This window comes from Physeter macrocephalus, chromosome 12, assembly GCF_002837175.3.
Source record: "Physeter macrocephalus isolate SW-GA chromosome 12, ASM283717v5, whole genome shotgun sequence".
Taxonomy (NCBI): domain Eukaryota; kingdom Metazoa; phylum Chordata; class Mammalia; order Artiodactyla; family Physeteridae; genus Physeter; species Physeter macrocephalus.
Genome location: NC_041225.1, coordinates 70,575,494 through 70,591,326, shown reverse-complemented (window position 1 = coordinate 70,591,326; position 15,833 = coordinate 70,575,494). Strand labels below are relative to the sequence as shown.

Sequence of the window (15,833 nt, the reverse complement as noted above, 5' to 3'; positions counted from 1 at the left end):
CTCCAGCAGGACCGAAGGTACGAGGAAGAAACATGATCTTATCACAGATGAGTACACTCAGCTTACATCTTCAACTGGAAGAGACCTGGAGGCCAATCTAACCAGCAGTAGTGAATTTTCACTTCTAAGAACATTTCTTGACTTAAGATGGAGCCAAAGAAAGATAGCAACAACAAAAGGTCAAGAAGCCAACTGTTGGGCTTCCCTGGTGGCGCAGTGGTTGCGGGTCCACCTGCCGGTGCAGGGGACGCAGGTTCGTGCTCCGGTCCAGGAAGATCCCACATGCCGCGGAGTGGCTGGGCCCGTGAGCCATGGCCGTTGAACCTGCGCGTCTGGACCCTGTGCTCCGCAACGGGAGAGGCCGCAGCAGTAAGAGACCCGCATACCACAAAAAAAAAAAAAAGAAGCCAACTGTTGTTAAGCAAAATGGCTTAACATTCTGTTTGGAAATTGTGATGCTCTGCACTGTGGGTTATCCTTCTCTTAAAGTAATAAACAAATCTGGGCAAAATCAATCTGTTATCCCAGGGAGGTGAGTGAGGTTACAGCCACCACTGCCAGGTCCTCACCTGACAGAGCGGTCATCGCTGCCTGTCACAGCCAGCGGCTTCTTGGGGTGCAGGGCCAGAGCCCAGAGCTCCCCCTCACAGTGGCCCTGCAGGATCAGCATTGGCTTGTCCCGTTCTCGCACAATCACTTCAAATATCTCGCTGTCCTGGGTCCCTGCTAGAAGGCGGTCTGCTTTCCAGCACACACTCCGGATAGAGAGGCCTGACGAAAATAAACGAATAAAATAAATTCATATCTCCACACCATTCACAAATAAAACACCTAAAGTTAATACCCTGTCACCGGGATAGCAGCTAAGGCAACACATCTGAACAAGCCTGGGGGTGGAGAATCAACTCCACACACCACGCTGTGTTATTGACCACTGCCTTCTGTGTGTTAGTTGTTCCCCTGACCCCTGGTGATTTATTTTGTAAAAAGAGTGATTGCTCTTTCCTGTCTGACTTAGGCTAACTGTGTGTTTCTACAGCAGGGTCTATATTAAATACAACATCTTAAAGTGAATATAAGAACAGGAATTGGTCTTTATGAAAACCTAACCCTCTTTGAAACAATTTCCTTCTGATTTGCTATGGAAAAGTTAATAATCACTTCAGTCTTTAGGATGCTAACATTGTAATAAAATTATACGTGGGTAATACTACAGAACGGTTAATTATCATATTAGGCAAGTTTAGTATGTATTTGATCAGAACCTAGACTCATTCTGCTGGATAAATAGATGCACCCATGTCCCAGAAATATGCAAATGAAACTCTAATTTCAGTCTCAGAATACCATCAAACATCTGAAGATGTTTTTCCTCACTGACTTAACAATTTATGGAACCTTCTCTAAAAGCACAGTACTCCCTTTTAAATCCAACCTTCCTCTGTATTATTCCATCCTCTTTAGGCAGATCCCCACTTGCCTGCCTGAGTGTTGATCTGCGCTTCTCTCAGTCTGTTCTATTCCTCACCGGCTACATTATTTACTTACATAGTGAATTTTCTCAAGTCTGAATTAGAAATACAAAAGCAATCCCACTTTCATAACTACTTTAAACTACTTAAGGATGTGATAAGCTTTGAGATCTGAGTTGTCTCCCCATCTGGCTTTGTGTCTTTTGTGTAGAAAGTGCCAGAAGTCAGAGCACCTGGACTTCAGTCCTGCTCTGCACCCGACTGGTCAGACATACCAGGGAGAGTCCCCTTTTCTCTGGGGACCAGTTTTTCTCCCCATAAATGCAGACTGTAATTATGGAGACCATGTAATTTATCATCCAAATCAGGACCCCTCTGCAAGTAAAAGTAGGCTCTGGAAATAATTAAATTTACATAAGTTTGTAAAATATTTATAAACCAAGAAAGCAGCTTTACTATATTGAAAAACCTATTAAATAATTCTATCAAAAATATTTTCAAATCTAAAATTATAATGACACTTTATCGCAGAATGAAAGGTCCAGGACAGAGGGACAAGTGCAGACACACAGATTTTTAGGGCCATGAAACTCCGTAGGACCTATAATGGTAAGTACAGGTTATTATACATGTGTCAAAATTCACAGAATATACAACACCAACAGTCAACCCTAATGTGAGCTACAGGCTTTCGGTGATGATATGTCAATGCACGTTCATCCACTGTAACCAATGTACCATTCTGGTGGGCAATGTTGATAGGGAGGCTGTGTGTGTATGAGGACAGAGGTATATGAGAAATCTCTGTACCTTCCATTCAATTTTGCTGCGAACCTAAAACTGCTCTAAAAAAAATAAAGTCTATTAAAAAAAAATCCAGGACAAATGCTGGGACAACATAAGGTTTAATTGGGAGTATCTGGACACCATAACTGAAATCCTCTTTTTTTTTTTAATATTTATTTTTGGCTGTGTTGTGTCTTCGCTGCTGTGCGCGGGCTTTCTCTTGTTGCGGTGAGTGGGGGCTACTCTTCATTGCAGTGCACGGGCTTCTCATTGAAGTGGCTTCTCTTGTTGTGGAGCATGGGCTCTAGGCACGCAGGCTTCAGTAGTTGTGGCACACAGGCTTAGTAGTTGTGGCTCGCAGGCTCCAGAACACAGGCTCAGTAGTTGTGGTGCATGGGCTTAGCTGCTCTGTGGCATGTGCAATATTCCTGGACCAGGGCTCGAACCCATGTCTCCTGCATTGGCAGGCAGATTCCTAACCACTGCGCCACCAGGGAAGTTCCTGAAATCCTCATCTTAACTCACTGTGGTCTTGAAAGCATCCAATGAGATAATGAATTTATTTACAAAAAGTATTTTTTTTAAGGTACAAGACTATTATTACATGAGATAACTCTCTTTACTTCCTGCTCTGAATTCATTGTTATGTGTCTTGAAATGGAAGGAGACAGCACACAGGCAGATTTATTATTCCTGCTGTGAGTAGTAAGTAGGGATACCTTGGCAACGGCTAGTTCAGGGTCACTCAAAATCTTCCACTGCAAACATCACGACAGGCTTTCAAGGTTGAAAAGGACGGATGTGTGGGGAAAGCAGTCAGGATAAGATGGCAGGCTGACAGGGCAGGAAGCTCAGCTAATGAGGAAACAATCCTTTTGCTACTGTCCCTTTCTCATCCTTATCTTTTTCCCATGCCTTATTATTAACATGTTTTTATTTTCTCTAGGAAGGGGGTGAATTTGTTGTCTCCCCAGCAGGCTTTGCATCATCTACAATTTTATTACAGGAAAGGTATAATACTTTGTTCTTCAGAAATAGGAAGTAAATAGGGATATTAATTATATTCCAAAATTGGCAAAAAAAATTAAAGAATTTACTAGTTTATTATATTCATTGTCCATTTCCTCTCACTAATGTCTGTGAAAACAAGAGCTTTCTCAGTTTTATACACTGCTGTATCCTCAGTACCTAGCAGTGTCAGGCATGTGGTAGATGCTCAATAAGAATTGATGAATGAATAAAATAAAACATTCAAATCACAAACATTTCTCAAGTCTTGGAGATACCAAGAAATAAAAGACAACATCTCCACCCTCAACGAGACTGTTCAAAGAAGGAGGGATATATCCATTCATTTATACAAAAAATTTTTATTGAGCACCTATTACATGCCCAAGACTGGAGCCTGAACAGTAAACAAGCCAGGCTCATGCCCTCATGGATTTTGCATTCTAAGGAGGAGCCAGACATTTGTAAGCAGAGATATATATATTCATTGTATGAATATACAATAGGGAAAGGACAGTTTCTTCCATAAATGGTGTTGGGAAAACTAGACAGCCACATGCAAAAGAAACATATAAAAATAAACTCAAAATGGATTAAAGACTTGAACATACAACCTGAAACCATAAAACTCCTAGATGAAAACATAGGTGGTAAGCTCTTTGACATCAGTCTGGGCTATAATTTTTTGGCTCTGACACCAAAAACAACAAAAGCAAAAGTAAACAAGTGAGACTACATCAAACTACAAAGCTTCTGCATAGCAAAGGAAACCATCAACAAAATGGTAAGGCAACCTACCAAATGGGAGAAGATATTTGCAAATCATACATCTGATAAGGGGTTAATATCCAAAATATATAGAGAACTCATACAACTCAATAGCAAAAAACCCCAAACAATCTGATTAAAAAATGGGCAGAGGATCTGAATAGACATTTTTCCAAAGAAGACATACAGATAGTCAACAGATACATGAAATGATGCTCCACATCCCTAATCATCAGAGAACTGAAAATCAAAACCACAATGAGGGAATTCCTTGGCGGTCCAGTGGTTAGGACTCCGTGCTTCCACTGCAGGGGGTAGGGGTTTGATCCCTGGTCAGGGGACTAAGATCCTGCAAGGTGCAGGGTGCAGCCAAAAACACAAAAACAAAAAACAAAAACCATAATGAGATATTATTTCATACTTATTACAATGGCTATTATTTTTTCAAAGAGACAAGAAATAACAAGTGTTGGCAAGAATGTGGGGCAAAGGGAACCCTTGGGCCCTGTGGGAATGTAAATTGGTACAGCCACTATGGGTAACACCATGGAGGTTCCTCAAAAGTTAAAAATAGAACTACTGTATGATCCAACACTTCTGCTTCTGAAGCAAGCAAAAACACTAACTCTAAAAGGTATGTGCACCCCCATGTTCACTGCAACATTACTCACAATAGCCATGACATGCAAACAACCTAAGCGTCCATCAATGGATAAAGAAAATGTGATATATACATATACAATAGAATATCATTCAGCTACAAAAAAAGGAATTATTGCTATTTGGGACAAAATGGGTGACTTTTGAGGGCATACTGCTAAGCAAAATAAGTCAGACAGAGAAAGACAAATATTGTATGATCTCACTTTTATGTGGAATCTAAAACATAAAAGTAAAAACAAACCCAAAAAACTCACAGATACAGAGAACAGATTGGTGATTGCCAGAGGCAGGGGTGGGCAGTAGGTAAAATGGGTGAAGGTAGTCAAAGGCACAAACTTCCAGTTACAAAATAAATAGGTCCTGGGGGTGTAATGTACAGCATGATGAACATGTACAATGTACATTTAGTAATATTGTAATGTATATTTGAAAGTAGCTAATGTATCTTGAAAGTGGATTTTAAAAGTTTTCATCACAAGAAAAAAAATTTGTAACTAAGCGTGGTGATGGACATTAACTAGGCTTATTGTGCTCATCACTTTGAGACAAATATATACATTATGTATAGATAATACATATATAATACATACATAATATTATAATATATGTTATATAATATATATTACATATATACACATTGTATATAATCATTATATTGTATACCTGAAACTGTTATATGTCAATTATATCAGTAAAAATGATATATACATACATATATACAGCTATATATATATATATATATATACACACACAACTTAAATATCTTAGCAATGTTACGTATTTTAACTGTTATCAAAGTACTCAAAGCACAATACTTTTATAATTCCATTGACTGTCCTAAAGACTCACCCTTTCCAAGCAGGCCTGGCGCCCAAGGCGCTACTACAAGCATGAACAGGCCAGTTCTTCCCGTTTTCCTCCAACAGTGTATTCCTCCATCCCCTAAGACTAAATGGCTTGAAAACAGAATTTCTCCCGAAGGACCAGCACTGTATTTGATCCAGTGTACAAACATTTTTCTCCCCACCACCCCCACTATTTTTTAACTTCTTGTTTCGGGAAGAAATTCAGAAAGGTCAAGAATATTATAACAATCAACCCATCACATGGAATCAATGTGTTAACATTTTTAAAATATTTGCTTTGTCTTTAAGAGGTTTAGAACAAAAAAGAACCTTCCACCTCAGCCTAGACTGATGAGGCAGTCCAGCTACACAGCACCCAGCTGTGTTTTCAGACTGTGTCCAGGGAGTTCTTGGATTCCTAGAAGAGCCGCAGGGGCCTGGCAAGGAGAGCACAGGGAAATGAGGGGCGAGAGGCAGAGTCTGAGGATCCAAACCCTGCTTTTCCCTCAACAACTCACAGTCTGTGTTTTCTAGCGGATTTCATTTGAAAAAAGCGTTCCACTGAACTAACCAACAAAAGAGAGATTTACATGTGGCAAAGGCAATGAAGTTAAACTGATAACGGATTATTTCTGACTAAGTAGGGGCAGGGGAAGAAGGAGACAGAGAGAACCAGGCGAGGAGTCGTTTCATTTTCATTGTTTGCAACATAAACCTAATGAGCTGTGAACATTTTCTCTGGAGACCAGCTCAGGCTCTCCACAAACACTCAGTTCTTCAGAGAGATAAATTGGATTTTGTCACATCAGACAAGTCGACCCCAGGGGTCTACCTACAGAGACAAACAGGATGCTAGGCCACTCTCACTTCCCAGAGAACCATTTAAAATAGGAATGACTTGTAAATTTTGGAGATTAATCCTTTGTCCGTTGCTTCATTTGGAAATATTTTCTCCCATTCTGAGGGTTGTCTTTTGGTCTTGTTTATGGTATCCTTTGCTGTGCAAAAGCTTTTAAGTTTCATTAGGTCCCATTTGTTTATTTTTGTTTTTATTTCCATTTCTCTAGGAGATGGGTCAAAAAGGATCTTGCTGTGATTTATGTCATAGAGTGTTCTGCCTATGTTTTCCTCTAAGAGTTTGATAGTGTCTGGCCTTACATTTAGGTCTTTAACCCATTTTGTAAGTGTCCATCATCAGATGAATGGATAAAGAAGATGTGGCACATAAATACAATGGAATATTACTCAGCCATAAAAAGAAATGAAATTGAGTTTTTTGTAGTGAGGTGGATGGACCTAGAGTCTGTCATATAGAGTGAAGTAAGTCAGAAAGAGAAAAACAAATACCGTATGCTAACACATATATATGGAATCTAAGGAAAAAAAAATAAAGGTCATGAAGAACCTAGGGGTAAGACAGGAATAAAGACACAGACCTACTAGAGAATGGACTTGAGGATATGGTGGGGGAGGGGTAAGCTGTGACGGGGTGGGAGAGTGGCATGGACATATATACACTACTGGGCGTGAGGTGGATAGCTGGTAGGAGGCAGCTGCGTGGCACAGGGAGATCAGCTCGGTGCTTTGTGACCGCCTGGGGGGATGGGATAGGGAGTGTGGGAGGGAGGGAGACATAGGAGGGAGAAGATATGGAAACGTATATATATATGTATGGATGATTCACTTTGTTATAAAGCAAAAACTAACACACCATTGTGAAGCAATTATACTCCAATAAAGATGTTAAAAATAAATAAATAAGCAACAAAAACATAAAAAAATAAATTTTTAAAAAAAGGAATGACTTCCTAAGGACACCTCAGTGGGTAGAGAGCTGTATTCAAGTTTCCTAATAACGTCCCATTTAGGAACGTTATTGGTCACCTCAGGCTGGCTGAGGTGACCATTGCATTGGGAAGTATTAAGTTGGCTTTGTTTCTTTATCTTCTGCTCTGGGAGTCAGACAAATATAAGGTATTATTTGGACTATGGTTAGAAATCCACCAAGACTGAAAAGAGAGCCAGGGAAAACCATCCTAATTATTTTAAACTACAGAAATTCTCCTTTCTTCTTAAAAAGTGCATGTTTCAGAGACTTTTGACAGAATGAACTGAAGGCATTTTGCTGAATTGATGAGGGGTGCACATTTTGGACACGGGGGCCTTCTCGGCCACTCGTTCCACTGTGAGAAATGTGGGGTTCTGGCCTGTGCTTGGTCCAGACAGCCAGCAGATGGCAGTAGAGAGCAACCACCCACCTCAACATAAAAATCCTAGAGGCTAAGATCAAATTCTCACCAGCCCTTTGCCCGGATTTTATATTCAGACCAGGGAATGGGAAACAGTATCCTTTCAATCCTCTCTGTGACAGTTCTGAAACCTGGGCATGGGAGATCTAGTCCATGAGTATCATGAGTATCAACACAGACCTAAAGGACACTGTTTATTTTCCACTAGTTCACTGAATGGTTAAGTACATGGACTGGATTTATATCCCAGCTCTGTGACATGGCAAGTATTTAACCTTTCAAAGCTTCAGTTGCCCTACCTGTAAATTGCAGAGAATATTAGCACTCACACATCACAGCACTGTTACGAGGATTCAATGCAATCATATATTTAAACACTTGACCCAGTGTCTGGTACCTAGGAAACTAATCAATAAATATCAGTTGTTATTATTTTTAACCAGCAGGTTTTTATTAAGTTCACATCTCAATGGAGAACAACTTGCTGTGAGTGTGGTCAGATTCCGTCCCCAGGCAGGGTCAGCACCAGGAGCTATGAAATTGCTGCTTTTGCCTTTCCTTGAGTCTCTTAGTCACATTCTTGTGTTACAACTTATTTGTTGTGTTGTTTGTTACCATTTTTTAAAAGAGATCTTTATTGGAGCATAATTGCTTCACAATACTGTGTTAGTTTCTGTTGTACACCAAAGTGAATCAGCCATATGTATACATATGTCCCCATATCCCCTCCCTCTTGAGCCTCCTTCCCATCCTCCCTTATCCCACCCCTCTAGGTCATTTTGACATGCTAGCACTGCCGACTCTCAGAAGGAAAGGCTATATCTGACAAAGAGAACTCTTTGGCGGAATACAATGGTTTTTTTCCCTCACTTGTTTGGCCCAAGAAGGGAAGACTGGCAGCTGGAAGGGGGCTGGTATTGATACTTATTAGTGTTCTTAAATCTGGAGCACCGAGGCCTGATATATGGTAAAGGGCCAAGAGCAGTTGCTCCAACACTTCCTGTCCATCAGAAACTACATAGAAAGTGTTTTTAAAACAGGGATGCCCAGAGAATTCCCTGGCAGTCGAGTGGTTAGGACTCTGTGCTTTCACTGCTGAGGGGGCGGGTTCGATCCCAGGTCGGGGAACTAAGATCCCCACAAGCCTCGCGGCGTGGGCGAAAACAAAACGGAACAAAACATGGATGCCTGGACCCTACTCAGAAATTCCTCTCAATTGCTCTGGAGTGGAGCTGGGCATAGTTATTTTTAGCTCACCAGTGCTGAGAACCACTTGCTGAGAACCAACCACTATCAAGCTGTTCCCAAACTAGTGTGTGTTCTCAGACTTTAGTCAGACTGCTGAAAATTCAGATTTCCAGGCTAATTCTAGTGCAGTGGTTCTTCAACCAAACGTTGGAAAACTCCACTCTAGTAGATTAGAAAGCTGAAGCCCTGATGAGCACATAGCCAAGAATAAGTGCAACTTTGAGAAATCTTTTTGGAGTCAAACAAGCAAGTTCTGTAAATGGGCAGGAACGCTTCTCCCAGACATTCCTAGCCCTGCACCCAGAGCTTTGCACATGTGCCCAGGAAGGCTCACAGTGACTCAGGAGGAGGCCCTCTGACAGCACCAGGCCATAGGTGGGGACAGGAAATACATAAATGAGGAAATTACAGCACCGACAGTTTATCTTATTTGCCCCAAGTCCCAGAGCGAGCAGGTGATGGAGATAAAATGAGGATTCAGGCAGTGCAAGTCTGGAGCAAACTCTCTTCCCCACAAAGGTATTTCCCTTCTCTGTGGATGCACACCCAGGACATGGTACCAAAGATCAAACAAGACAGCATGATGGCCTTCTCCTATCAACCTAATCTTATTAAAGGTGCAGTACTAAGAAGCGCCCCAGGTAAAAGGTAGTAAAAGGACAAGAGGGAGAGAGATTTCACTCAGAGGGAAGAGAGAGCGTTGGGAGAGGGTGTGGGGAAACTGCAGGGCTCCCCCCCCAGCAGGGGGTGGCTGAGGTGCCTAGGGAGTCTGAAGGTGGGCCAGGGGCTCTGGCGGCCTACGGTAATGTGGAAGGCAAGAGTTCGGAACCTAAGGGAAACAAGAGGGAGGGAAGGCGTGCATCTCCCCAGGGATTCGTAAGCACCAATGACTGGGGAACAGGACTGGCTTTATGATTCACAGAGCCCAGTACAAAATGGAAATGTGAGGTCCCCTTGTTTAAAACTGATTAAGAATTTCAAGATGATGACAGCAAGCATTAAACCAAGTGTAGGGCCGTCCTGCAAGTAGGCAGAGCTCATGCCCCGGGAGCCAGCCGTGCCTGGGGACCCCCGGAGCTGCTGCAGGAAGTATGGGATCCTGCATGCAGAGCGCCTAGCACAAAGCGCCACGAGCCTGCAGCATGAAGTGCCCACGGCCTGCTGCTCCTGTTTACAAGGGCTCTCTGCCTGAGAACTTCCGCCAGATACTCTTTACACAATCCACTCCACAGGATCCCAAATCCCATAGCCTCAAGAATACTGAAGGATCCACACAGCCTAACGGGACCCCAGAGGACAGAAACACACTGCCAAGCCCGCTGCCTTCACCCCAGGGAAGGAACACCCAGGCTGGTGTTTGGAGGAGGCCGGCTCGGTCAGAGTGTTTACAGGGGAATTACTACCAGAACAAACCAGACAGTCAGCCTCTGCTTCTCTGACACCACGTTCCACACCAAGCCTGGACAAACAACAGCCGACGCTCCTCTGGTGGCACACCTCACCATCCGCAGCTCCTGCACGTTCCTTTGCAGGGCTTCCACTTGCTCAGAACACCAGTGACGCAGGAGGCCGTAAAGGACAAAGGTGAGCAGACAGGGAGAGAGGTGATGGATGCGATGGGAGTGGAGGTGAGCAACGAAGCACTCAAGGGACCAGGAGAACCACAGAAGATACTTGCTTTGTTTCTATCGTCAACAAGGCTGCTTTCAGATTTGAGAGTTGGTCCTTTGAACCTTCTACACCAGGGTTTCTCAATTGCGGCACTGTTAACATTAGGGGCTGGATAATTCTTAGCCGAGATGTTTAACATTGTAATATGTCATTTTAGGATGTTTAGCAGCGTCCCTGGCCTCAGGAATGCCGGTAGCACCCTCCCAGTTGATAATCAAAAAAGTCTCCATACAATGCCAAATGTCTTCCGGAAGATAACAACGCCCCTGTTTGAGAACCACTGGACAGAATGATCCTCAATGTACTCTGAGGAAGAAAAATGGTAATAAGAAGAATGGGTAGTGGGGAAGAGTCACCTGCGCCCCCACCTCTAATCCTGCCCCACTCTAGTCCACTCTCTGCTCTGGAGCAGGTGGAGCCCTGACCGTGATGCTCACCCCCTTACTCCTTTTTTCTATGACCTCCTTACTGCTGGTCCGTGGGGGCCAAGCTTGAACACAGAAATGATCTGTCCCTCCCTCTGAAGCCTTTCACCTGTCACTGTGCACTCCAGTCACACGACGCACTCTTCATCATTCGTCTGTCTCCAGGGTGCCTGCGTGTGCCAGGCACTGTTCTAAGGGCTTGCTTGGGAGGCATCAGTGAACAAAGAGGCTCTTACCCTTGTAGAAATAGACAACAGCCATAAGCATCACAAACAGGTACGTTATACTGTTTGTTACAAGGTGAAAAGAAGATCTGTGAAGAGAGGGTCAGGAGTGCCGGGATGGTGGAGACAGAGTGGGTTGCAATTTTAAGTAAGGTCATCAGGGCAGCTTCACTTTAGCAGAGGAGAGGGTAGTAACCATGCAGATTGCTGGGGAGAGTGATGCAGGCAAAGGGGGCAGCCTGGGCAGAGGGCAGAGCAGAGGGCGAGAGGCCTGAGGGGGAAGGGCTGGTAGGCCATCCTAAGGATGTGTACTCTTTTTCTTCAGAAAATGGGAATCATGGCAGGGTTTTGAGGAAATGTGACCTGGCTCGTGGAAATTTCCAACAACTCTCTCCAGCTGCTATTCTGAGAATAATGGCTGAAGCAGGGACACCAGTTACAAAGCAACTGCAGTAGCCCGTGTGCAAGATGGTGGTTCAGACCAGTGAGGGGGCAGCAGAGATGGTGAGAAGGCTAAGAAGAGGCATCTTGTATCCTCGAGACTTCAGCCTCCTTCTCTTGCTCAACACGGAGGGAATGCTGCTTGACCTAATGCAAGATATCTCCAGATTCAGAGTCTACAGTTCAGTAGACATAGCAACAATTCAATATATATGTGTTGGGAGTTAAAATAAACACACAAAAAACTCCAATAAAATGCGTGTAGCACATTTTTTAGAAGAGCCTAGGGCTTCCCTGGTGGCGCAGTGGTTGCGCGTCCGCCTGCCGATGCAGGGGAACCGGGTTCGCGCCCCGGTCTGGGAGGATCCCACATGCCGCGGAGCGGCTGGGCCCGTGAGCCATGGCCGCTGGGCCTGCGCGTCCGGAGCCTGTGCTCCGCAACGGGAGAGGCCACAGCAGAGGGAGGCCCGCACACCAAAAAAAAAAAAAAAAAAAAAAAAGAAGAGCCTATCTAGTTCCTAGGCACGTATCTGACACTTAGTAGATGCTTAATAAATGCTTATTGAATGGATAAGTAAATGAATAATGCATCTTATACTGTGTGACTAATTACTGTACTCCTTTAGACATAATCATTTACAACCATGAGCTCAAAGTATTTTATTACCATAGATGTAATTCATTTTGATTGCCTTGCTTTAAGAATTATTTGTGGCTTTTCTTGCTGCCACTGTAAGTCATTTAAGCTTATTTTACCTAGATCATAAATTTGTTTTAAAAATGATCAGACTCAAAATGCACTTTTGTTGAGTTTGGTGTGAGACGTGAGTTACAGCTCTAATCCTACAATGGCCTTGAGCTTCATTCTATTCATCCATAAGGTGACAGAGTTCCACGTGATGACATCATGTGGAACTCTATGTCTCCCCCAGCTTGAAAATTCCAGAACTTGATATTCACTGAAAAATGTATTGGAGGTCCACCATCCCATATATTTGAAATTTTTGGTGGTAGGCACATTTTAGAATTTGGAAAATTTTGGATTTTGAACTCATGTAATAGATCCAGTGGAGTCTGGGGCAACACCTTGAAATCAAATATTTCTGCAGTGAAGGGTATGAATATTCACACATATGAAGACAATAAACATCTTCATCATAAGTGTAAGTCATGTTTTGCTGCCAAATTAGTTATAAAAAATATTTTGGAAAAAAAAGTTGCACCCTTACCTAACACCATGTGCAAAAATTACCTCAAAAATGGATCAAAGACCTAAATATAAGAGCCCAAACCATAAAACACTTATAAGAAATCCTGGGAGATCTTCATGAAATTGTATTGTATTTGGCAATAATTTCTTGCTATGACACCAAAAGCACAGGTAACAACAGAGAAAAATAGATATATTGGATTACATCAAAATTAAAAACTTTTATGCATCATAGGACATAATCAACAGAGTGAGAAGGCAACCAATGCAATGGGAGAAAATATTTACAAATCATATATCTGATAATGGGGTTAATATCTAAGATATATAGAGAACATTTACAGGTTGGCAACAAAATAACAAATAACCTGATTTAAAAATGGGCAAAGGGAGTCGAAAACAAGATGGCGGAGTAGAAGGATGTACTCTCACTCCCTACTGCGAGAACACCAGAATCACAACTAGGTGCTGGACAATCATCGACAGGAAGACACTGGAACTCACCAAAAAAGATACCCCACATCAAAAGACAAAGGAGAAACCACAATGAGACGGTATAAGGGGCACAATCACAGTAAAATCAAATCCCATAACCGGTGGGTGGGTGACTCACAGACTGGCGAACACTTATACCACAGAAGTCCACCCACTGGAGTGGAGGTTCTGAGCCCCACATCAGGCTTCCCAACCTGGGGGTCCGGCAACGGGAGGAGGAATTCCGAGAGAAACAGATTTTGAAGGCTAGTGGGATTTGACTGCAGGACTTCGACAGGACTGGGGGAAACAGAGACTCCACTCTTAGAGGGCACACACAAAGTAGTGTGTGCATCGGGACCCAGGAGAAGGAGCAGTGACCCCACAGGAGACTGAACCAGACCTACCTGCTAGTGTTGCAGGGTCTCCTGCAGAGTCAGGGGGTGGCTCTGTTTCACCGTGGGGACAAGGACACTGGCAGCAGAAGTTCTGGGAAGTACTCCGTGGCGTGAGCCCTCCCAGAGTCTGTCATTAGCCCCACCAAAGAGCCCAGGTAGGCTCCAGTGTTGGTTTACCTCAGGCCAAACAACCAACAGGGAGGGAACCCAGTCCCACCCATCAACAGTCAAGTGGATTAAAGTTTTACTGAGCTCTGCGCACCACAGCAACAGTCAGCTCTACCCACCACCAGTCCCTCCCACCAAGCCTCTTAGATAGCCTCATCCACAAGAAGGCAGACAGCAGAAGCAAGAAGAACTACAATCCTGCAGCCTGTGGAACAAAAACCACATTCACAGAAAGATAGACAAGATGAAAAGGCAGAGGGCTATATACCAGATGAAGCAACAAGATAAAACCCCAGAAAAACAACTAAATGAAGTGGAGATAGGCAACCTTCCAGAAAAAGAATTTAGAATAATGATAGTGAAGATGATCCAGGACATCAGAAAAAGAATGGAGGCAAAGATCGAGAAGACGCAAGAAATGTTTAACAAAGAACTAGAAGAATTAAAGAACAAACAAACAGAGATGAACAATACAATAACTGAAATGAAAACTACAGGAGAAGGAATCAACAGCAGAATAACTGAGGCAGAAGAACGGATAAATGACCCAGAAGACAGAATGGTGGAATTCACTGCTGTGGAACAGAATAAAGAAAAAAGAAAGAAAAGAAATGAAGACAGCCTAAGAGACCTCTGGGACAACATTAAACACAACAACATTCGCATAAAAGGGGTCCCAGAAGGAAGAGAGAGAGGAAGGACCAGAGAAAAGATTTGAAGAGATTATAGTCGAAAACTTCCCTAACATGGGAAAGGAAATAGCCACCCAAGTCCAGGAAGCGCAGTGAGTCCCATACAGGATAAACCCCCATCTATATGCTGTCTACAAGAAACCCACTTCAGACCTAGGGACACATACAGACTGAGAGTGAGGGGATGTAAAAAGATTCCATGCAAATGGAAATCAAAAGAAAGCTCGAGTAGCTATACTCATATCAGATAAAATAGACTTTAAAATAAAGAATGTTACAAGAGACAAGGAAGGACACTACATAATGATCAAGGGATCAATCCAAGAAGAAGATATAACCATTATAAATATACATGCCCCCAACATAGGGGCACCTCAAAACATAAGGCAACTGCTAACAGCTATAAAAGAGGAAATCGACAGTAACACAATAATAGTGGGGGACTTTAACACCTCACTTACACAAATGGACAGATCATCTAAAATGAAAATAATTCAGGAAACAGAAGCTTTAAATGACACAATAGACCAGATAGATTTAATTGATATTTATAGCACATTCCATCCAAAAACAGCAGATTACACTTTCTTCTCAAGTGCGCATGGAATATTCTCCAGGATAGATCACATCTTGGGTCTCAAATCAAGCCTCAGTAAATTTAAGAAAATTGAAATCATACCAAGCATCTTTTCTGAACACAACACTATGAGATTAGAAATGAATTAAGGGAAAAAACGTAAAAAACACAAACATATGGAGGCTAAACAATACACTATTTAATAACCAAGAGATCACTGAAGAAATCAGAGAGGAAATCAAAAAATACCTAGAGACAAATGACAATGAAAACACGACGATGCAAAACCTATGGGATGCAGCAAAAGCAGTTCTAAGAGGGAAGTTCATAGCTATACAAGCCTACCTCAAGAAACAAGAAAAATCTCAAGTAAACAATCTAACCTGACACCTAAAGGAACTAGAGAAAGAAGAACAAAACCCAAAGTTCGCAGAAGGAAAGAAATCATAAAGATCAGAGCAGAAATAAATGAAATAGAAACAAAGAAAACAATAGCAAAGATCAATAAAACGAA

General features: G+C 42.6%; 1 protein-coding gene across 2 annotated transcripts in view; it reads right to left on the bottom strand.

Annotated features, from left to right (window-relative positions):
• Positions 1-15,833, bottom strand: part of EML6 (EMAP like 6) — a 308,692-nt gene that overhangs the window by 126,196 nt on the left and 166,663 nt on the right. For both annotated transcript variants that reach the window (XM_024118542.3, XM_024118541.3), the window contains exon 7: positions 570-771. In XM_024118542.3, the coding sequence (XP_023974310.1) occupies positions 570-771 (202 nt within the window). The remainder of the gene's footprint in view (positions 1-569; positions 772-15,833) is intronic.